This window comes from Kwoniella mangroviensis (assembly GCF_000507465.2).
Source record: "Kwoniella mangroviensis CBS 8507 chromosome 1 map unlocalized Ctg01, whole genome shotgun sequence".
NCBI lineage: Eukaryota > Fungi > Basidiomycota > Tremellomycetes > Tremellales > Cryptococcaceae > Kwoniella > Kwoniella mangrovensis.
This window is the reverse complement of record NW_027062533.1, coordinates 9,636,119-9,651,246: the sequence shown is the minus strand read 5'-3', so window position 1 is coordinate 9,651,246 and position 15,128 is coordinate 9,636,119. Positions and strand designations below refer to the sequence as shown.

The window sequence follows — 15,128 nt, the reverse complement described above, 5'->3', positions numbered from 1 at the left end:
ATCACATGAAACGACGAGAATTTCACCAATCTTAACTAATGTGCGATGTCAATTTTCTCAAAATTGATTCGCTCAAAATTGATTCGCATTAAACCTCAACAAAGGTCTATTACCAGCCGATTTCCAAGCTTCGATCAATTTACCTGCATTACCCCAAGTGACGGTATTGAGGACGGTCTCGACTGATGATTTCATCAATTCAGAATTGAACATCACGAATCGGTCCTACGAACAATGGTCAGGAGTCAGCTGACAAAGCCAGAACAGAGTAGAGTACGTTGATCTCAATAATACTTACCACATTGATGGTCCTTTGCACAGGGTGAATCACGATGAAATAGGAAGATGGGCTTCCAGGGATATTGATTGGAACTTTAGCATATTGGAGATCGTAGTCTTTAGGTTTGAGATCTGCGAATTCGAGATATTCGGTTCCTACACATTGCCATACAGTATACGAATTTTATCTGTCAGTCAGCGGCTTACATCGATGGCATATTGGAGGTCAAGGCTTGGATGTATAGGTTTGTAAGTATGTACTGACCTGCTATACCATTATGATTTCTAATATTAACATAATTAGTCGAATACAAATTTGGAGTATTCGCCAAATGGGCATAGTGTGGATTATACACGACTGAATCGACAAAGACAGGGATAGGTTTCTCCCTCGTGATATTGCCTTCTTGTCTAATCAGATAACCTGTGACCAAAATGTAATTTGCGTTTAACCATTTTGCATTTTGAAGCCAATGGATGGGTTGTTCCTGGTAAGTTGGTTCCCATGCGGGAAGACGGAGCTTGTCGCCCCATCGGGGCTCGGGTGTGTCACCAGCAGGGACGTTGGCGAAGTTCTGATTGACATTGGGTTGAGGTCCAGCCATGGTGTACTGAGTTTTGTCGAACGGTTTGATGATGATAGAACTTCACTGATCTGTTAATGAGAAGAGTTTTCATCACTTGGGGATGGATTCTGGTATATAGGTGATTCGAATCGTATGCAATTCATACGTTTTATATTATTTATCTAACAATTTAGGATACCGTCACATCCCTCAAATGAAATCACTGCGCGGCAGTGGCCAGATGGCCTGCTGGACATTTACGACCGGAAGCGAATACGACAATGTGTTTCACGCTTGGATCGAATCAACGGCATGTGTCACCAATCGCTTCGGGTGCATCATAGTAAGGAGCCGAACAAGTGACTAACAAGACAAGTCAAGTCAGCATGGTGGTGACACATGATGGCGATCAGATCATCGTGTGGCGCACAAAACGTAGGCGGAGTTTAAAGTTTAAGCTTTGGCTCAGGTAACTTGCCTTGGAGGTATGTGCAGATGACAGTCCTTGGATGTTGAAACACATCATCCTCGGTGATGGACCCTGATCGGATACAGTTATAGGTCCATATATAGATATTCGCTTCCCATTGCTTAGAGGAAGGGGAGCTAGCCCCAGAGCACGTACGAATCCTCGGGGCAACTGCATCAACGCCCTCCATTCCCCTAAGGTACACTACGATTGAATTGCTCTAAGGTAATAATCGATTTTGCGCAATCTCCCCACCAAGCGTATGTATGACTCCATGGGGCCATAAGCTTTTCGGCTCCCATGAGGCTCCTTAGATCATGATCGACACCGGAAGCATCCTCGTTTCCGAGTCTGATCCAAGGCTATGATGCGGTTTGTCTCTTTCGGTTCCGGTCCGCAGGTGGAGCGCAAGGCTAATCACACCAACACAATCGTGTGACAGAAATCCAATATGCCTTATATCAATCTTACGGGAACGTATGACACACATATATACATATATATATATATATCTACTTGATTGCTTTGGCTGACTTTCTATTCAATTGCCTCATCCTGATTCTGGTAAAGAGGTAACTTCGAGGATGGAAATTCCTTCATTACCAGCTTCATTCGGTGTCAAGCTGGTCCCTGCCTTGTCAGGCGAGGGTACCAAAGCTCGAACCTTCGCTTTCTTACCTGATGATCTCCTCAAGATCTCATCTAGTGCAATGAGTATCACGCTCAAGCAACTCAAAGGGAAGTTGTGAGTACCCTCCACGCGAAGAAAGTTTTCGACAACTTCCGATTGCAGTTAACTAATAATTTTGGATGTTGTCAGACCTGCCAAGTCCCGATTCTGCTACAGTCAAGGTGAAGAGGTAGATGATACTCTAACTATCGAGAGCTATGTCAAGTACAGTAACGAGGTAAGCCTGACATGCCCTCTGTTCACATCCTTTCAAAGCACACTTTTGCTGATCCGGAATCGATTGTGGCAGGATAACGTCGCACCAGACGAGAAGAACAGCAAAGCTACATTATTCGTCAAGCTCTGGTACCTTTTGCCTAGTGTGAGCCCAAACGAGGTAAGTCGTATTCAGCTCGAGTTCTGAGTCGATCTCACTGCTCACGCTCGCTCGTCTCTTTGTCAGGGACATCTGCCAAGACCGCCCGCCAGTGAGATCATTCCGCCACACAACAACGGGGAGAATAACTCACAGCTCAATCAAGTAAGTCTACTCTCGGCCCCTTCATCCCCAGGCCGCGCCTTGAAGCAAACATGTCTGGTTGACGGGCCGGGTGAACTCAGTCGACGATATACCAACGAGGGCAATTGCAAACTCCTGAACAGCGAGGCAAATTAAACGAACAGTCCATTCAGGACTTACTGCAAAAGATAGGTGGTGATCCTTCGCAAATGCCCATTGGTGATATCCAGACCAAGTTCGTCCTTAGAACCTGTCACTTGCACCTGATCACTCAACGGCGTCGCTCAGCTGACATCTGACCACGATTTCAGCGGTTTACGAAATATGACTTCCAGTGACTGGAGTAAGGTCGAAAGAAATTTGGGATATCTGCATGGATACTATCCTTCATCCGACAAGAAACGATTCTTGAAAGCGGCTTATCCTGGCAAGTTCAATGGTCATTTATGGCAAACAGTGAAACACGTCAAGCGCTAATCAATAGCGTGATGGTAGCGTTCAGGACTTATATCAAGACCGACAAGAAGCCAGCACCTGTAGTAAGGATCTTTTTCTTTTTTTCTTTTTCGACCTGAAACGCGATGATAGAATGACCTAAGATCATTCTTAGGTGCCCGCCCCTCCGTCTTACGACGAAAATGGGAATCTTGTACCTCCATCAGCACCAGCTCAGGTAGAAGATCTCATCAACGGCTATATTGTCGAAAGACAGGTTCCCCTCTATCACACCGCAGGCTTACAAGTCAAGATCGACGTTAAATCGTACCGATCTTCGCAAGACATGCAATACGCTGTCAGTGGATTCGACCATCAGAACACTCAGATTGCATTGTGAGCTACCAGGTAAACACAATCCCAGATGACGATATACCGCGGCTAACTTTCTATCTCAATAAATCACACAGGGGCGTAGCAACACCCAAAGTGCAAGCAGGAATATCTGGAAGTCGCGACAGCACCAAAGCAAGTGCCACTACCGATTCCTCTACCGAAGTTATCAACAAAATTGTCGCTACTTGGCAAGTGAGTGATCGTCATCCTCTTGTACATCAGCGGATCCCGGAAGTGACTGATGAGGACTGTGGTGTAGATCCCAGTGGTTGAAATCATGTTCAGTGCCGCATCCACCGAAATTCACCCGGAATGCCAAGATCGACTAATAGCCTTGAAATCAGGAGGTACTTGCGAAATGGCACAGAAATTCATACAAGATTACGGAACCTCCTTTTCGACCCGAATCGTGTTAGGTGGTAAATTACACAGCAGTCAAGATATCTCGTCCTCCTCCAAGGACTCAACCTCAGAGCATGAGACCAGGATCAGAACAGCTGTGAATGTAAGTATCTCAGGTGGTCCTGCAAGTGGCAAATTAGATGCCAAAGGTACTGGTGGGCATTCTAGTGAGAAGGGGAATCAAAGCTCTGAAAGCTCCTCCAAGGGCGAAGATTCCGTGCATTTGGCTTGGACCGCTTTCGGTGGAGAATCGATCTTCGCACAAAGTCCCATCGCTTGGCTACCTACTGTGGCTAATTTCAATAATTGGCAAACCATCGAGGTGAGTTGGAGGATCTTATTCTGCCCAGAGTCTCCAACAAGAATCCCTCACTGATCCATTCAACGATTTGCGTCCAGCATACCGAAGTCAGGTCGATCCTCTATGCCTTTGACGGATACAAAGGCTTTGAAGGTACTTCGGCAATGTTAAGAGCCCTACTCAGCCCCGTCGACTTGGTTAGACCCTTTACCTTACCTTGGACAGCTGCTATGTATGACGCGATCCCAGGGTTCGATCCCTCAGTCGGCGCGATCGGATACTCCTTTTCCTCTGTCGACCTCTCACAACACTTCAAAACACCTCCATTCAAAGTGAAAGCCTCTAAAGTCATTCATGAGGGATCGCTCAATCAAACTGATCAAGGGGACCTCAAGCTCAGCTGGACGCTACTCAAGGATACCGGCGGGGTCAAGGAGTACGTTATAAAGGAGTTGTCAAGCTCGGAGACGGAAAATGGTGTCAGACCACTTTCGGATCATCTCCTCTATTTGGATGTTTCGGAAAGATCGTTCACCATCGTGTTACAAGTCAGATCCCCCGCGCTTGTCACTAGCATTGATCCCAGAGAGATGGATTGGACCAAAGAAGCGTTGGAGTTGGTGAAGCTCAGTGAGAGCAAGGAGGAAAACAGACGATTATTCAACGACAAATACGGTGATAGATTCATTACGGGTTGGGCAAGACAGCGAATCATCCACGCCAACTTCCAAATTTCCTTCAATCGCCTCGATGATTTCGACACTGCTATCAGAAAGTTTAACGAAGCGAAGTTCAGCGAGAAGACGGTGTCAAGTGGTCTTAATTGGATTAAAGAAATGATATCCAGATCGGGTGTACAAACGAATGCAGTCATTTGCAAGAGTGATTGGAAATTCAAAGGGTTCGAAGTGAAACATTTCGATCGGGTAAATAATCATCAATGGAATCAGGTATACGAGGAGATCTACAACATCTCTTCGGCAGATCCAATACCGACCAAGACTTTCAGCCACTCTTTCGTCGAATCGTTACCCAACTTGGAGTTTCCGAAGCAATTTACGTTTACCAAGGTCGATTCGGAGAACACGGAGAAAAAGAGAAAGAAGTTGATCAATTTCTTTGCTGAAATTTCATCTCAATCGAGTTTACCTATTCTGAGGCATGGCTCATCGAAGAAGAGAGAACTGAAAGACAACCTTGTGAAGATCATCCAGAAGATCGAATCAGCGGAACAATCAATGAAAGGTATCGGATATACTGAATCGCAAGTTAATGAAATCAACGCAATGATCATCAAAGCGAATCAAGATCTCTTGGTCCAGTTGGCTGCCTGCCATTGGATTAGGAAATCGAAGCAGTGTGAGATCAACCTGTGAGTGTTAATTTCCGGATCTGATCCTTCAGTGATGCTGCAAGCTGACTGGTTTGCCGTATGTTACGCATAGCTGGAAGAACGGTTTGAACTGGATCATCCGATATGCGACCCACATGTTCACATCCGACTTTTGTCCTAACGAAGCGGACCGAGAGAAGTTCGGTAACGATGCCGTCAACGCCATCAATCAATTATGTAGGAAACCAGCGGAAACGCCAAGAGTTGATTACGAATGGAGTGTCTTTTCGGTACCTGACAGATTTGTGAACTTCACCGCCAATCCGCCTTTCTCCAACTACAAACTTGTATATTGGAAGATGACAAGTTACAATGGTGGATCGATGGGTGGTGGTAAATGGTGGCCTTACTGCCCGTGGAAACAAGTCCTGAATCTGCTCTCCTGCCACTGGGAGGAAGAGAGCGATCTTTTTATCTGGAATAGAAGTCCAACGATGCGAGTCGAAAGACAAGACCTCTTTTCCTATCATTGGGGTTTGGAGACTTGGTGGCTTTCTGATGATGATTTTCCATTTGACGAGGACATGTTGTGGGATTTCGAAATTAGTGGTTACAGTCATAGGAAGGGGAAAATGGCTTTTACCGATTGAATAGACAATAATTCAGCTTCTGAGGTGATTGCATATATTTTTGGTATGAATTGCTTCGATACTTCATGACATGTTTGCTGTTACATATATTCCACTGTTCAACAGATAGGTTGTCATGTTATAGTCCCATTCTTGATTGATGTGAATTCATATCAACGAAAGCATATAACAATACAAATATGTACAAGGGAACGGATCTCCTTTCAGAGAGAAAGACTTTAATCCTTCTTCAAAAATGGTCGCTCAGCTTGAGGGGTGATTCTAGCTCCGTGTCGTCTACCATCTTGAGCAGAATCGAAGTCGACGATAGCACTGTGAGCTGTTATTCTGTTATCCCATAGTACCACTGCACGAGGTGTCCATTTGACGCGGACTTGGAAGTCAACACCTTTGGCCAGGTGATCACTGAAAAATAAACAAAGAGGTATAAGCTAAGGATCAAGGTGATTGATGAAGTCGGTACTTACTATAACAAGTTGAGAATGGCATCACTCTCTTCCTGCTTCAATCCAACGATCCTTCTTGAGAATTGTTTGTTGACAAACAAAGCTTTCTCACCGGTGACAGGGTGAGTTCTGACCAAAGGATGAACGTTCTCAACAGGCTCTCTTCGTACTGTACCGCCTCTGTTACCAGCTCGCGAGAAGTTGGCTTGCTCGACACCCGAGTGTACAACTTCGAGGGTCTCAAGGTAGGCTCGGAAAGATGGTGACAGTCGTTTGTACGCTTCGACCTGAGATACATAGGCGGTATCACCACCGGATGCTGGGGAGTCGAATAGGAAAAGGGTGGTAAGTCCAGGTGGTTGTTCCTCGTAAGTGACCTGAATACAATCGTTTTGGTCAACTGGTGCGAATGCGAGAAATTCATGGTCAAGCGGTAGGACTCACATCAGAATGCCATACACTGGAAGTGAACCTATCGGTGAATTCATAATTGAAAGTCTTGCTCATGTCTCGGTAGACTAAGTGGATTTCAGGGTGATTCAATGGATGAGCTGAGGTAGGATGGATGTGTAATCGACCGAAGAAGCTATAACGGACACCGTCAATACACATTGTCTACAGCTTATTATCATAAACTCACGACCCCCAATCCTGCAACATCCACTCGGGTGATTGATCTTGGAAATCTTGATCTCTGAATACTACTATACCTCGCTCGGCGACGAAGTTGGCGAGTTGCTGTCTACCTCGAGCATCCAGCTGGGTGAGTTGCACTCCAGATACATCGGCACCGAATCGTGGGGTGAGCTGAGGAAGGTCATGAAGGTGGATTAGCATACATACAGGTGGACCTATGGAGCGTTGTGTCAATCACTCACGTCTGAAACTTGAGCATTCTGCAAGAACTCCCTAGGGTTCTCGTGCTTCAAAGCTTCCAAACCTGGGTCTTTATGCTCATAGGGTGTGAGAGGTGGATATGTCGTGTTGTTGAATGTGGGTAAAGCCCAGGCGTAAGGATACTCTGAGTTCTTGGCTCCACCTGCATCTTTATCGTGATCGTATTTGGTTCCTTTAAAAATTGGTTTCTCAGTCTTTTCAGGCGATTCTGATCGCAGCTGGAGCGTTCGAAGTGGCTCAGTGATAGTCTGGGTAATGGTTGACATTTTGCTTGAAGTTTTGTCTCCTCGTAATTGTTGGCGGAACAGCAGATTAAGAGTATTTTTAGGAGAAGAGGAAGACAAACGAGTTCAATTTAGCACTGACGCCATTCGATCTTCCTTTTATTCTTTCCATCTTCTATGTTACTAGGTGGAAGTGACCGTAACATATCGATTTCGTCTTCTAACAGCATTCTGTCGTCATCATTACAGTTTTTCGGGACGGTCCGGTTGGACACATGGCCAGCTGAGTGATCTAGACAACCAGACCATCGTGATGACACCTCGGAACACTGATTATTCGGAATACCGACTGATCACGACGTCTTGCATCTCGCTGTCCCTCTGCGATCCTACCTTGGGTCTGAAAGAAAGTGTCGAAAAGAATGATGAGATGCGATGGTGTGATCATAAATGAAGGTCTAGCTCGGTGAATTGCGTGATTCTTCATCAGCGATAAGATGGCGGAGATCGCCGCAGTCCGACAAATTTCCTCGATGAGGCAAATCCGTTCAAGTGTATTTCTTTATCTTTTCATAATCTCATGCCAATCTTGCCGAAACCTCGATTCCAACGTCGATGAAGTCCCGTCATGGGTAGTGTTCTCTGACTTTTTATCTACGCCCACATGTAGTTCTCGTTTAGCAGCCGATCGATTATTTCGACTTGTTCTTTGGAATTTCAATTCTTCCAAGCTTCCAGTGCTATTCCGGCATGCTGATGCTAGTTAGACCAGACGTCATAGAGGTGTTCCTCCTCAAATTCCGCTGTCAGCTTGGTCCTGATTATCAAATCCTTACTATGAAAATGATCTGAATGGATGTCGTGCTTCGCGTGCCAGTTGAAAAATCTGTCTCATCCTTTCGACCACAGCAGAAGCGTATAACGATTATGTATATATCTGGGTTGTATACTTTTCGAGCAGCCAGATAGGTTTTCATTCCATCCCACCCTTCTCTACAAATCCCGCACTATTGAAAATTTCGACGGTTCGACCTGAGAACTCTTCGCCTGCTTCCACGTCTTCGGAAGACTTCACGAGTAGCTCCTACTCAGACAATGAGAAGATCGAATCTGCTCCTGAACGCAAAGACTCAAATGCAACTCTGAGAATACCCCCATTAAATGTATCAGAGAAAGGACAAGCAGCTCACTTCACCTCCCAGCCTATTCAAGGTCCTGATGGAACCACCCTTGACATTCTGGAGGGGATTCCTCCGTTGGCGGAAGCTCCCGCCCCAGCTTCAGGATCGACATTTGGCAAAGCTTGTCTTAGGATCGTTGGGATCGGCAAGAAGAACGCAGCACACGCTGGAAATGCTATAACTACGCAGCCGTCTGTCTTCGATACCCCTCAAAGAGATCATTATACGCCGAAATCATAATATGAGGGTTACGCCGCCTTCGATCCCTTGTTTAGATGGACTTGGAAAGAGGAGAGTAAGGTCACCCGGATGATTGACTTCAAGATTTTCCTTTGGGTCACGTAAGTTTGCGCTTCCAAGTAATTCCCCGAGGCCCTACTGATCGGAACTTTGATATAAAATCATGTTCTTGGCTCTTGATATAGATCGATACAACCTTACCAATGCCACTGCAGACAACTTTTTGAAGGATCTGAACCTCACTCAAGCAGGCTACAGTCTGGGTGACACCTTGTTCCGAGTGGGGTTCCTGGTATGTTAGAAGTTCTTGCTATTCAGCCTGACCATCATGTATTGACATAAATTACTCCTAGATCGCCGAACTTCCGTCTCAACTGGTATCCAAACGACTTGGACCGGATGTATGGCTCCCACTGCAGATGATCATTTTCTCCATTATCGCCTGTTCTCAATTTTGGCTTTCCGGACGAGCTTCATTCTTGGCTCCTAGGTTCCTCATATCATTCTTCCAAGGAGGTTTCATCCCAGATGTTATACTCTACTTATCCTTTTATTACACCAAGTCAGAATTAGCCATCCGATTGTCCTTTTTCTGGGTTTCGAACTACTTGGCCAATTTGATAACCGCTTTCCTCGCTGTGGGTATCCTGCAGATGCGTGGAATAGGAGGATATGCTGGATGGAGGTTCCAATTTTTATTGGAAGGCTTACTTACTTGTAAGTTCGAACGATTTCGGGGTCTAAGTGCAATTGCTAATGTGTGTACGGGCAGTACTTGTCGGTGTGGCATCATTTTTTCTTCTTCCCGCATCCGCCTCTCAATCGAAAACGTGGTTCCGGCCTAAGGGTTACTTCACCGATGAGCAAGTGAAGATCATAGTCAACAAAGTACTGCGAGATGACCCTACCAAGAGTAGTATGGTAAGTGCTCACTAGACATGAAGCAGTCAATAAAGGATGGCTGATGGGGATGTGGCACAGCACAACCGACAAGCTCTTCCAGTCAAGACTATCTTCCGATGTATGGGCGACTACCAGATGTACCCTCTCTACTTGATTGGAATTCTCTTCGGTATCGGTGCTTATCCTGTTCAGCAGTACTTCCAATTATCGATGAAACAGCTTGGTTTCACAACTTTGCAGAGCAACTTGCTTAGTATACCTAATATCGTGTGGTCAATCATCAATGTGAGTTTTACCCAATAGCGGTCCTTCCAGTGCAGGGAACCAGTCGCTCACACGAAGTATTTTATGAGATTGTTGGTATAACCGTCATCTCCGAAGTGGTAAATAGTAGAGCTATGGTTTGTATGGCGGAAGATCTCTGGATGTTACCTAATTATATTGCTCTGTAAGTTGATCCTCGTTCTTCAATTCATTCCTTCTGGTTTGCGGCTGACACCTATGATCTGATTCGTAGCTTAGCGATACCCAATCCCGGTGCATGGACGTATTTCGCCATCAGTACTGTACTTTTGAGTTTCCCTTACGTACATGCTATCCAAGTCAGCTGGTTTAGTAGGAACGCCGGATCAGTCGAAAATCGAACAGTCTCTGCTTCGCTATATAACATCTCGGTACAGCTATCAGCTATCATTGGTGCAAACTGCGAGTCCTTTCTACCATACGTAAGAGTACTCTGCGGGTGATGTAGCTGATTTGATACTTTCTTCCTACAGTATACCAAGCAAGCGATAAACCTCGATATAAACATGCCAACAGTGCTATTATAGCTATAATATGCTTCAACCTGGTTGTTCTCTATCCGGCGACAAGGTGGTACTATAAGAGTCGAAACGCCAAAAGAGAGGCTGTATGGGGGTCGATGACATCAGAACAGAAGAGTCGATATCTTGAGACTACAGGTGATAAAAGTAACAAGAGGTTGGATTTCCGTTTCGCATATTGAGCGAAGAGGTGATTGTACAGCTATTGATGGATTCGAAATGATGCATGGTTACATGAATAATCAAATACATTTCAACCGTTTGTAACTGTACCTGTACAGTACAGTGACCCTGCTCCTCGGCCGATTGCAATGTAAAGACGCTCAGGGCGCCACGGACAATTCCCGAAGTCGTCCAACCGACGTTTCTATCTGATAACTTTCGATCACCTCGTTGCCCTCTTATCCATGACGATAGATTGTACGGCTTGACATATAACATAGCTTGGATTGGTATTTATTCAGGAAGACGCTGCACCAATGCCAAGACTCTCGATCCCTTGAGATGCACTTGATCGTTTCTAGAGACCAAAGTGGCGATTAGCTTGCTGACTTACAAGTGAGCTTTTCATGTTCTTGCTTGTCCGCTGTGGATTGTCAACCTCCATTGGAACATCCATTCCGCTCCTTAAAAGACAATCATCCCAGTCGCCGATGATGAGTGATAAAAAAGAAAGTTCTTGGGCACGCGAGCAATCTCAAGTAAATTTTGTTCATCGAGGTGACAACATCTTCAAGATGGGTATAGCTTCCCTCGTTCCATTCCTATTCGCCTATACCGCTCAGCATACCAATACACTGGAGGTCACTGGTGTGCGGAATCTCAACTATGGAGCAGGGGACAATCAAGTGACGAATGGATATGTTCATCTACAAAATGGGAATTTGTTTTTCTCCCTTTTCGAAGGGAAGGATGACGCGAAGAATAATGGGTTGATAGTTCAGTCTGAAGGTGGACCTGGGGCGACAGCATTTGATTATCGTTTCATTGGTGAGTATCACCCCTCATTCATACCATATCACGCTCCCGAACATCGATTCCCCCTCAATCGATAGCTCCGATATACCTCTTCTCTTCATCTCTTATGAACACATCCCTGGCTTCTTCTGATACCCATTTGCTAGGTGCTGGGCCATGCCAGCTAACTCCCGACGGAGAGCCCTCCTTATCCGGACTTACTCCGGCTCTCTACCCATGGACGGACCACGCAAACCTTCTGGTTGTCGACTTCCCGATCGGAGCAGGATGGTCATACAATACCAGCGATCAATTTCCGGGTTCAACTTCAGATACCGCGGCGGAGGAATTCGATGATTTCTTACAAGTCATCCTCAAACAGTGGCCCCAATTCCAACGACAACCTTTGATACTCTCTACACTATCTTATGGAGCGACCACCGGCTCGCATATTGCCTCTATGATACTGGCACGGAATAACGCCGTGAGAGATCAGTGGTGGAGCACGAGGGTGATAAAGCAGTTTGATCAGATACTGTTTGGAAACCCTTGTGCGGATGTCATGTCGGAGATGTGAGTGCTTGAACACCAACAAACTCCATCGTTGCATCCCCAAGGACGCGTACAGGTCACCAGTAGAATATTACGTGCTGATACTAATGATATCTATCATAGATACTCTCAGTGGGATGTGATGTGCAACACCGAACCTAAAGGATATAACGAGACTATCTGTTCTCATTTCCGAGACGATCTCACCCAATGCCTCGACAAACTTCGATATATAGACGAAGTGGAAAATACCAAAGATCTCAGACTATCCGCCGTGGAATCTTGTGTCAAAAGCATCGAAATCCGATTTGAGGCTCCATTGTACAATAGATATAACAAGAAAGAAAGGAAATGTTATCCTACGAATCTGTGTTTCTGGTGGTTGGGCAAGTTGACTGAGTTGATGAATAGTCAGGAAATGAGAGTTTGGGTGAGTGATACGAAACTATGCTATTATTCCCACGAGCCGTACGACTTTTACCGAAGGACGATGCTTGATCGCTGAATTTTGTATCGAATGTAGCTTGGAGTTACCCGTCATGTCGAGAGATGGTGGTATGCTGGTCCAGCTATGATCCGATTTGCCAAAAACGCTGATCAGTGAGGGTTGGATATCGCTCAATTTCATGATGCATGCTTATTTGCTGACCATGCCTTGGATTCATAGTATGCAAAGCGCTTACAAGCTACTCACACCTGTCCTTGAAGCTGGAACTAGGCTTCTGGCATACAGTGGTCTAGAAGATACGATGGTACCTTATATTGGAACTTTCTCATGGGTAAGTAATCATTGCAACCCTCCACATCCCATGCGATACAAGAGGGCCAGGGCTGAGTGTTGACCAATCAACTGTAATCTAGATGAACCGTCTTCCAAATTCACATCTCAGAGCCTTCCGGGCATCTGAAGCTCAACAAGTGTCGAATGACCTCTTCAAGGGTACGGTCATCAACCCGAGGTCAGATTTCACGCTGATTGGCGTTAAAGACGCTGGTCATCTTGTGAGTCTGCGATTGACATTTAAGCTAGGACACATGTCTGATGCTTACTCGTACTTCCGATAGGTCGAACAGACTCATGCTGCCTTAATGCAAGAGATGGTCAAGCAGGCGGTACGGGGAAAGAACTACAATCCTCTCCTTGTTGTACCGAATACCACGGGTAATGATGACTAGGTATACAATGCATTACATACTTTACCATCTATGAAAGCCTTACCGACAAGCCAAACGCATGACCAATGACTAATCAAAGGACAAAAGTTGCTTCAATGTCCTTTTCTCGCTGGGATGGCTCACAAGTCGAAATCCTTCTTCCAACCATACATCATGTCCACCGATATGTTACTTCCTCCACAAACGACCAACACTACCTTATCATCCTCTTTCACATCCATCACTTCACCCAATCTACCCGAATATACTAAAGCCAGCGTCGCACCACATGCAGGTTCTACCAAGACTTTATGATCTTCTGCGAAACTTATACAAGCTTCTATCGCTTCTTTATCGCTTACCAATGTTGAATTAACGTTAGACCTCAGACCGTATTCCAATGCCTTGGAAGCTACGGTCGTACATCCCAAGGAAGTCGCTATTGATTTTATACTTGGTAACGTAACGAGTGATTTCGCTTTGATAGCTTCGTAAAATGATTCACATCCTATGGTTTCTACTCCGATCACCTTGGTACTTTCCCTCTTTGACAATGGAGTGAGTTTATCTAAACCTTGACATAGACCTACTAATAGACCACCACCTCCTACTGAACATACCAACGCGTCTGGATTTTGACCAAGTGAATGATGTACTTCGTGAATCAACGTCTCGGCACCATTCCAAATATCCTGATGGTCAAATGGAGGGACGTATACCCCTCGGGGATCTTTAGGTAATAGCTCCGCACGCAAGTAGGAATCAGCATCGGCGATGGTCTGTCCGTGTTGAACTACCTCTGTTGCTCCCGCTGATATGATTCGCTGAATCATCTCTGGCTTGGTGGTAAGGGGCACCACCACCGTGGATTTTTGGTGGAGAAGGGTAGAAGCGGTCACGCAGGCTAGACCAGCATTGCCCCCTGAAGAAGCGTAGAAATGTTTTGGTGAGGAAGAGGAGGCAGAAGAGCGTTGGACAGCACGGAGAACAAGGTTTCCTATGCCACTGAGGATGGGAACCAATGGGTACAAATCAGTGATGACTCATCAGGAGACAGTACAGACATGGGACTATTCACCGAGATTTGAATGAACCGCTTGGCTGGAAATTCTCCATCTTTAAGAAGATCCGACTGAGATAAAGGAACGGGATATATATCAGCTTGAGCACATGATCATATGAAATGGGGTACTAGTTAGCAACGCGGACTCACCATCCAGCAAGTTTCGACAATGGTGCTGATTCGATCAGAGGAGTTTCAATCCAAGGGCATGGAAGTGAGGTATCTTGATGAGCCATATAGCCATCCTTCATGTGGAGCTCAAGGGTCGGCTCGGCAGGTGGGGTAAGGGGCATTACAGTCATATTGCTGAGAATAACAGGATGATATATTTTCAAGTTCTACTTTAATGATCAGTAACAATCTGCAACAGTCGTACGGTGATAAACTAATTATACTGAATGTGGGGATGAGCGACGACACATTCATTGTGAGGGCATGTATTTATCATAAATCTCCTTGTCACAGTCAGAGAATGCATCACTTGACTGTGAGTAACATCTTGATCAATTAATTTCCCATTTATCTCACTGTTTTCCATTTCTACTTGTGTATTTCCCATTTTTTCATAAGATGATCTGTCACGCTGTACTGTACGGGAAAACATACCGAAGCGCTACTTCTAGTTTCAGTAAGTCAAAGTCTAGACAGGTCACAGGTGACTATGT

The 15,128-nt window shown here is 45.4% G+C and overlaps 7 protein-coding genes across 7 annotated transcripts; 4 read left to right on the top strand and 3 right to left on the bottom strand.

Annotated features, from left to right (window-relative positions):
- Positions 1 to 72: 72 nt before the first annotated feature.
- I203_103655 (uncharacterized protein) lies at positions 73 to 884 on the bottom strand (the record flags this gene model as incomplete). The annotated part of the gene is made up of 3 exons (XM_019147548.1): positions 73 to 225; positions 299 to 435; positions 545 to 884. The coding sequence occupies 3 exons, from the start codon at positions 882 to 884 to the stop codon at positions 73 to 75; spliced, it is 630 nt and encodes a 209-aa protein (XP_019003213.1).
- Positions 885 to 1,898: 1,014 nt separating this feature from the next.
- I203_103654 (uncharacterized protein) lies at positions 1,899 to 6,021 on the top strand (the record flags this gene model as incomplete). Its single annotated transcript, XM_065517363.1, has 12 exons — positions 1,899 to 2,059; positions 2,135 to 2,222; positions 2,295 to 2,381; positions 2,448 to 2,525; positions 2,606 to 2,739; positions 2,816 to 2,931; positions 3,000 to 3,043; positions 3,115 to 3,335; positions 3,410 to 3,527; positions 3,595 to 4,059; positions 4,137 to 5,410; positions 5,484 to 6,021. The coding sequence occupies 12 exons, from the start codon at positions 1,899 to 1,901 to the stop codon at positions 6,019 to 6,021; spliced, it is 3,324 nt and encodes a 1,107-aa protein (XP_065374181.1).
- Positions 6,022 to 6,239: 218 nt separating this feature from the next.
- On the bottom strand, positions 6,240 to 7,630 carry I203_103653 (uncharacterized protein; the record flags this gene model as incomplete). The annotated part of the gene is made up of 5 exons (XM_019147550.1): positions 6,240 to 6,426; positions 6,489 to 6,844; positions 6,912 to 7,053; positions 7,108 to 7,274; positions 7,346 to 7,630. The coding sequence occupies 5 exons, from the start codon at positions 7,628 to 7,630 to the stop codon at positions 6,240 to 6,242; spliced, it is 1,137 nt and encodes a 378-aa protein (XP_019003215.1).
- A 708-nt stretch (positions 7,631 to 8,338) lies between these two features.
- On the top strand, positions 8,339 to 9,009 carry I203_103652 (uncharacterized protein; the record flags this gene model as incomplete). The annotated part of the gene is made up of 2 exons (XM_065517362.1): positions 8,339 to 8,393; positions 8,558 to 9,009. 2 exons carry the CDS (start codon positions 8,339 to 8,341, stop codon positions 9,007 to 9,009), a joined length of 507 nt encoding a protein of 168 aa, XP_065374180.1.
- Positions 9,010 to 9,172: 163 nt separating this feature from the next.
- On the top strand, positions 9,173 to 10,918 carry I203_103651 (uncharacterized protein; the record flags this gene model as incomplete). Its single annotated transcript, XM_065517361.1, has 7 exons — positions 9,173 to 9,301; positions 9,363 to 9,726; positions 9,782 to 9,930; positions 9,991 to 10,197; positions 10,266 to 10,360; positions 10,430 to 10,617; positions 10,689 to 10,918. 7 exons carry the CDS (start codon positions 9,173 to 9,175, stop codon positions 10,916 to 10,918), a joined length of 1,362 nt encoding a protein of 453 aa, XP_065374179.1.
- Positions 10,919 to 11,473: 555 nt separating this feature from the next.
- On the top strand, positions 11,474 to 13,421 carry I203_103650 (uncharacterized protein; the record flags this gene model as incomplete). The annotated part of the gene is made up of 7 exons (XM_019147553.1): positions 11,474 to 11,726; positions 11,861 to 12,266; positions 12,369 to 12,675; positions 12,769 to 12,845; positions 12,913 to 13,024; positions 13,107 to 13,247; positions 13,311 to 13,421. 7 exons carry the CDS (start codon positions 11,474 to 11,476, stop codon positions 13,419 to 13,421), a joined length of 1,407 nt encoding a protein of 468 aa, XP_019003218.1.
- A 119-nt stretch (positions 13,422 to 13,540) lies between these two features.
- I203_103649 (uncharacterized protein) lies at positions 13,541 to 14,765 on the bottom strand (the record flags this gene model as incomplete). Its single annotated transcript, XM_019147554.1, has 3 exons — positions 13,541 to 14,405; positions 14,479 to 14,532; positions 14,614 to 14,765. 3 exons carry the CDS (start codon positions 14,763 to 14,765, stop codon positions 13,541 to 13,543), a joined length of 1,071 nt encoding a protein of 356 aa, XP_019003219.1.
- Between the last annotated feature and the right edge of the window lie 363 nt (positions 14,766 to 15,128).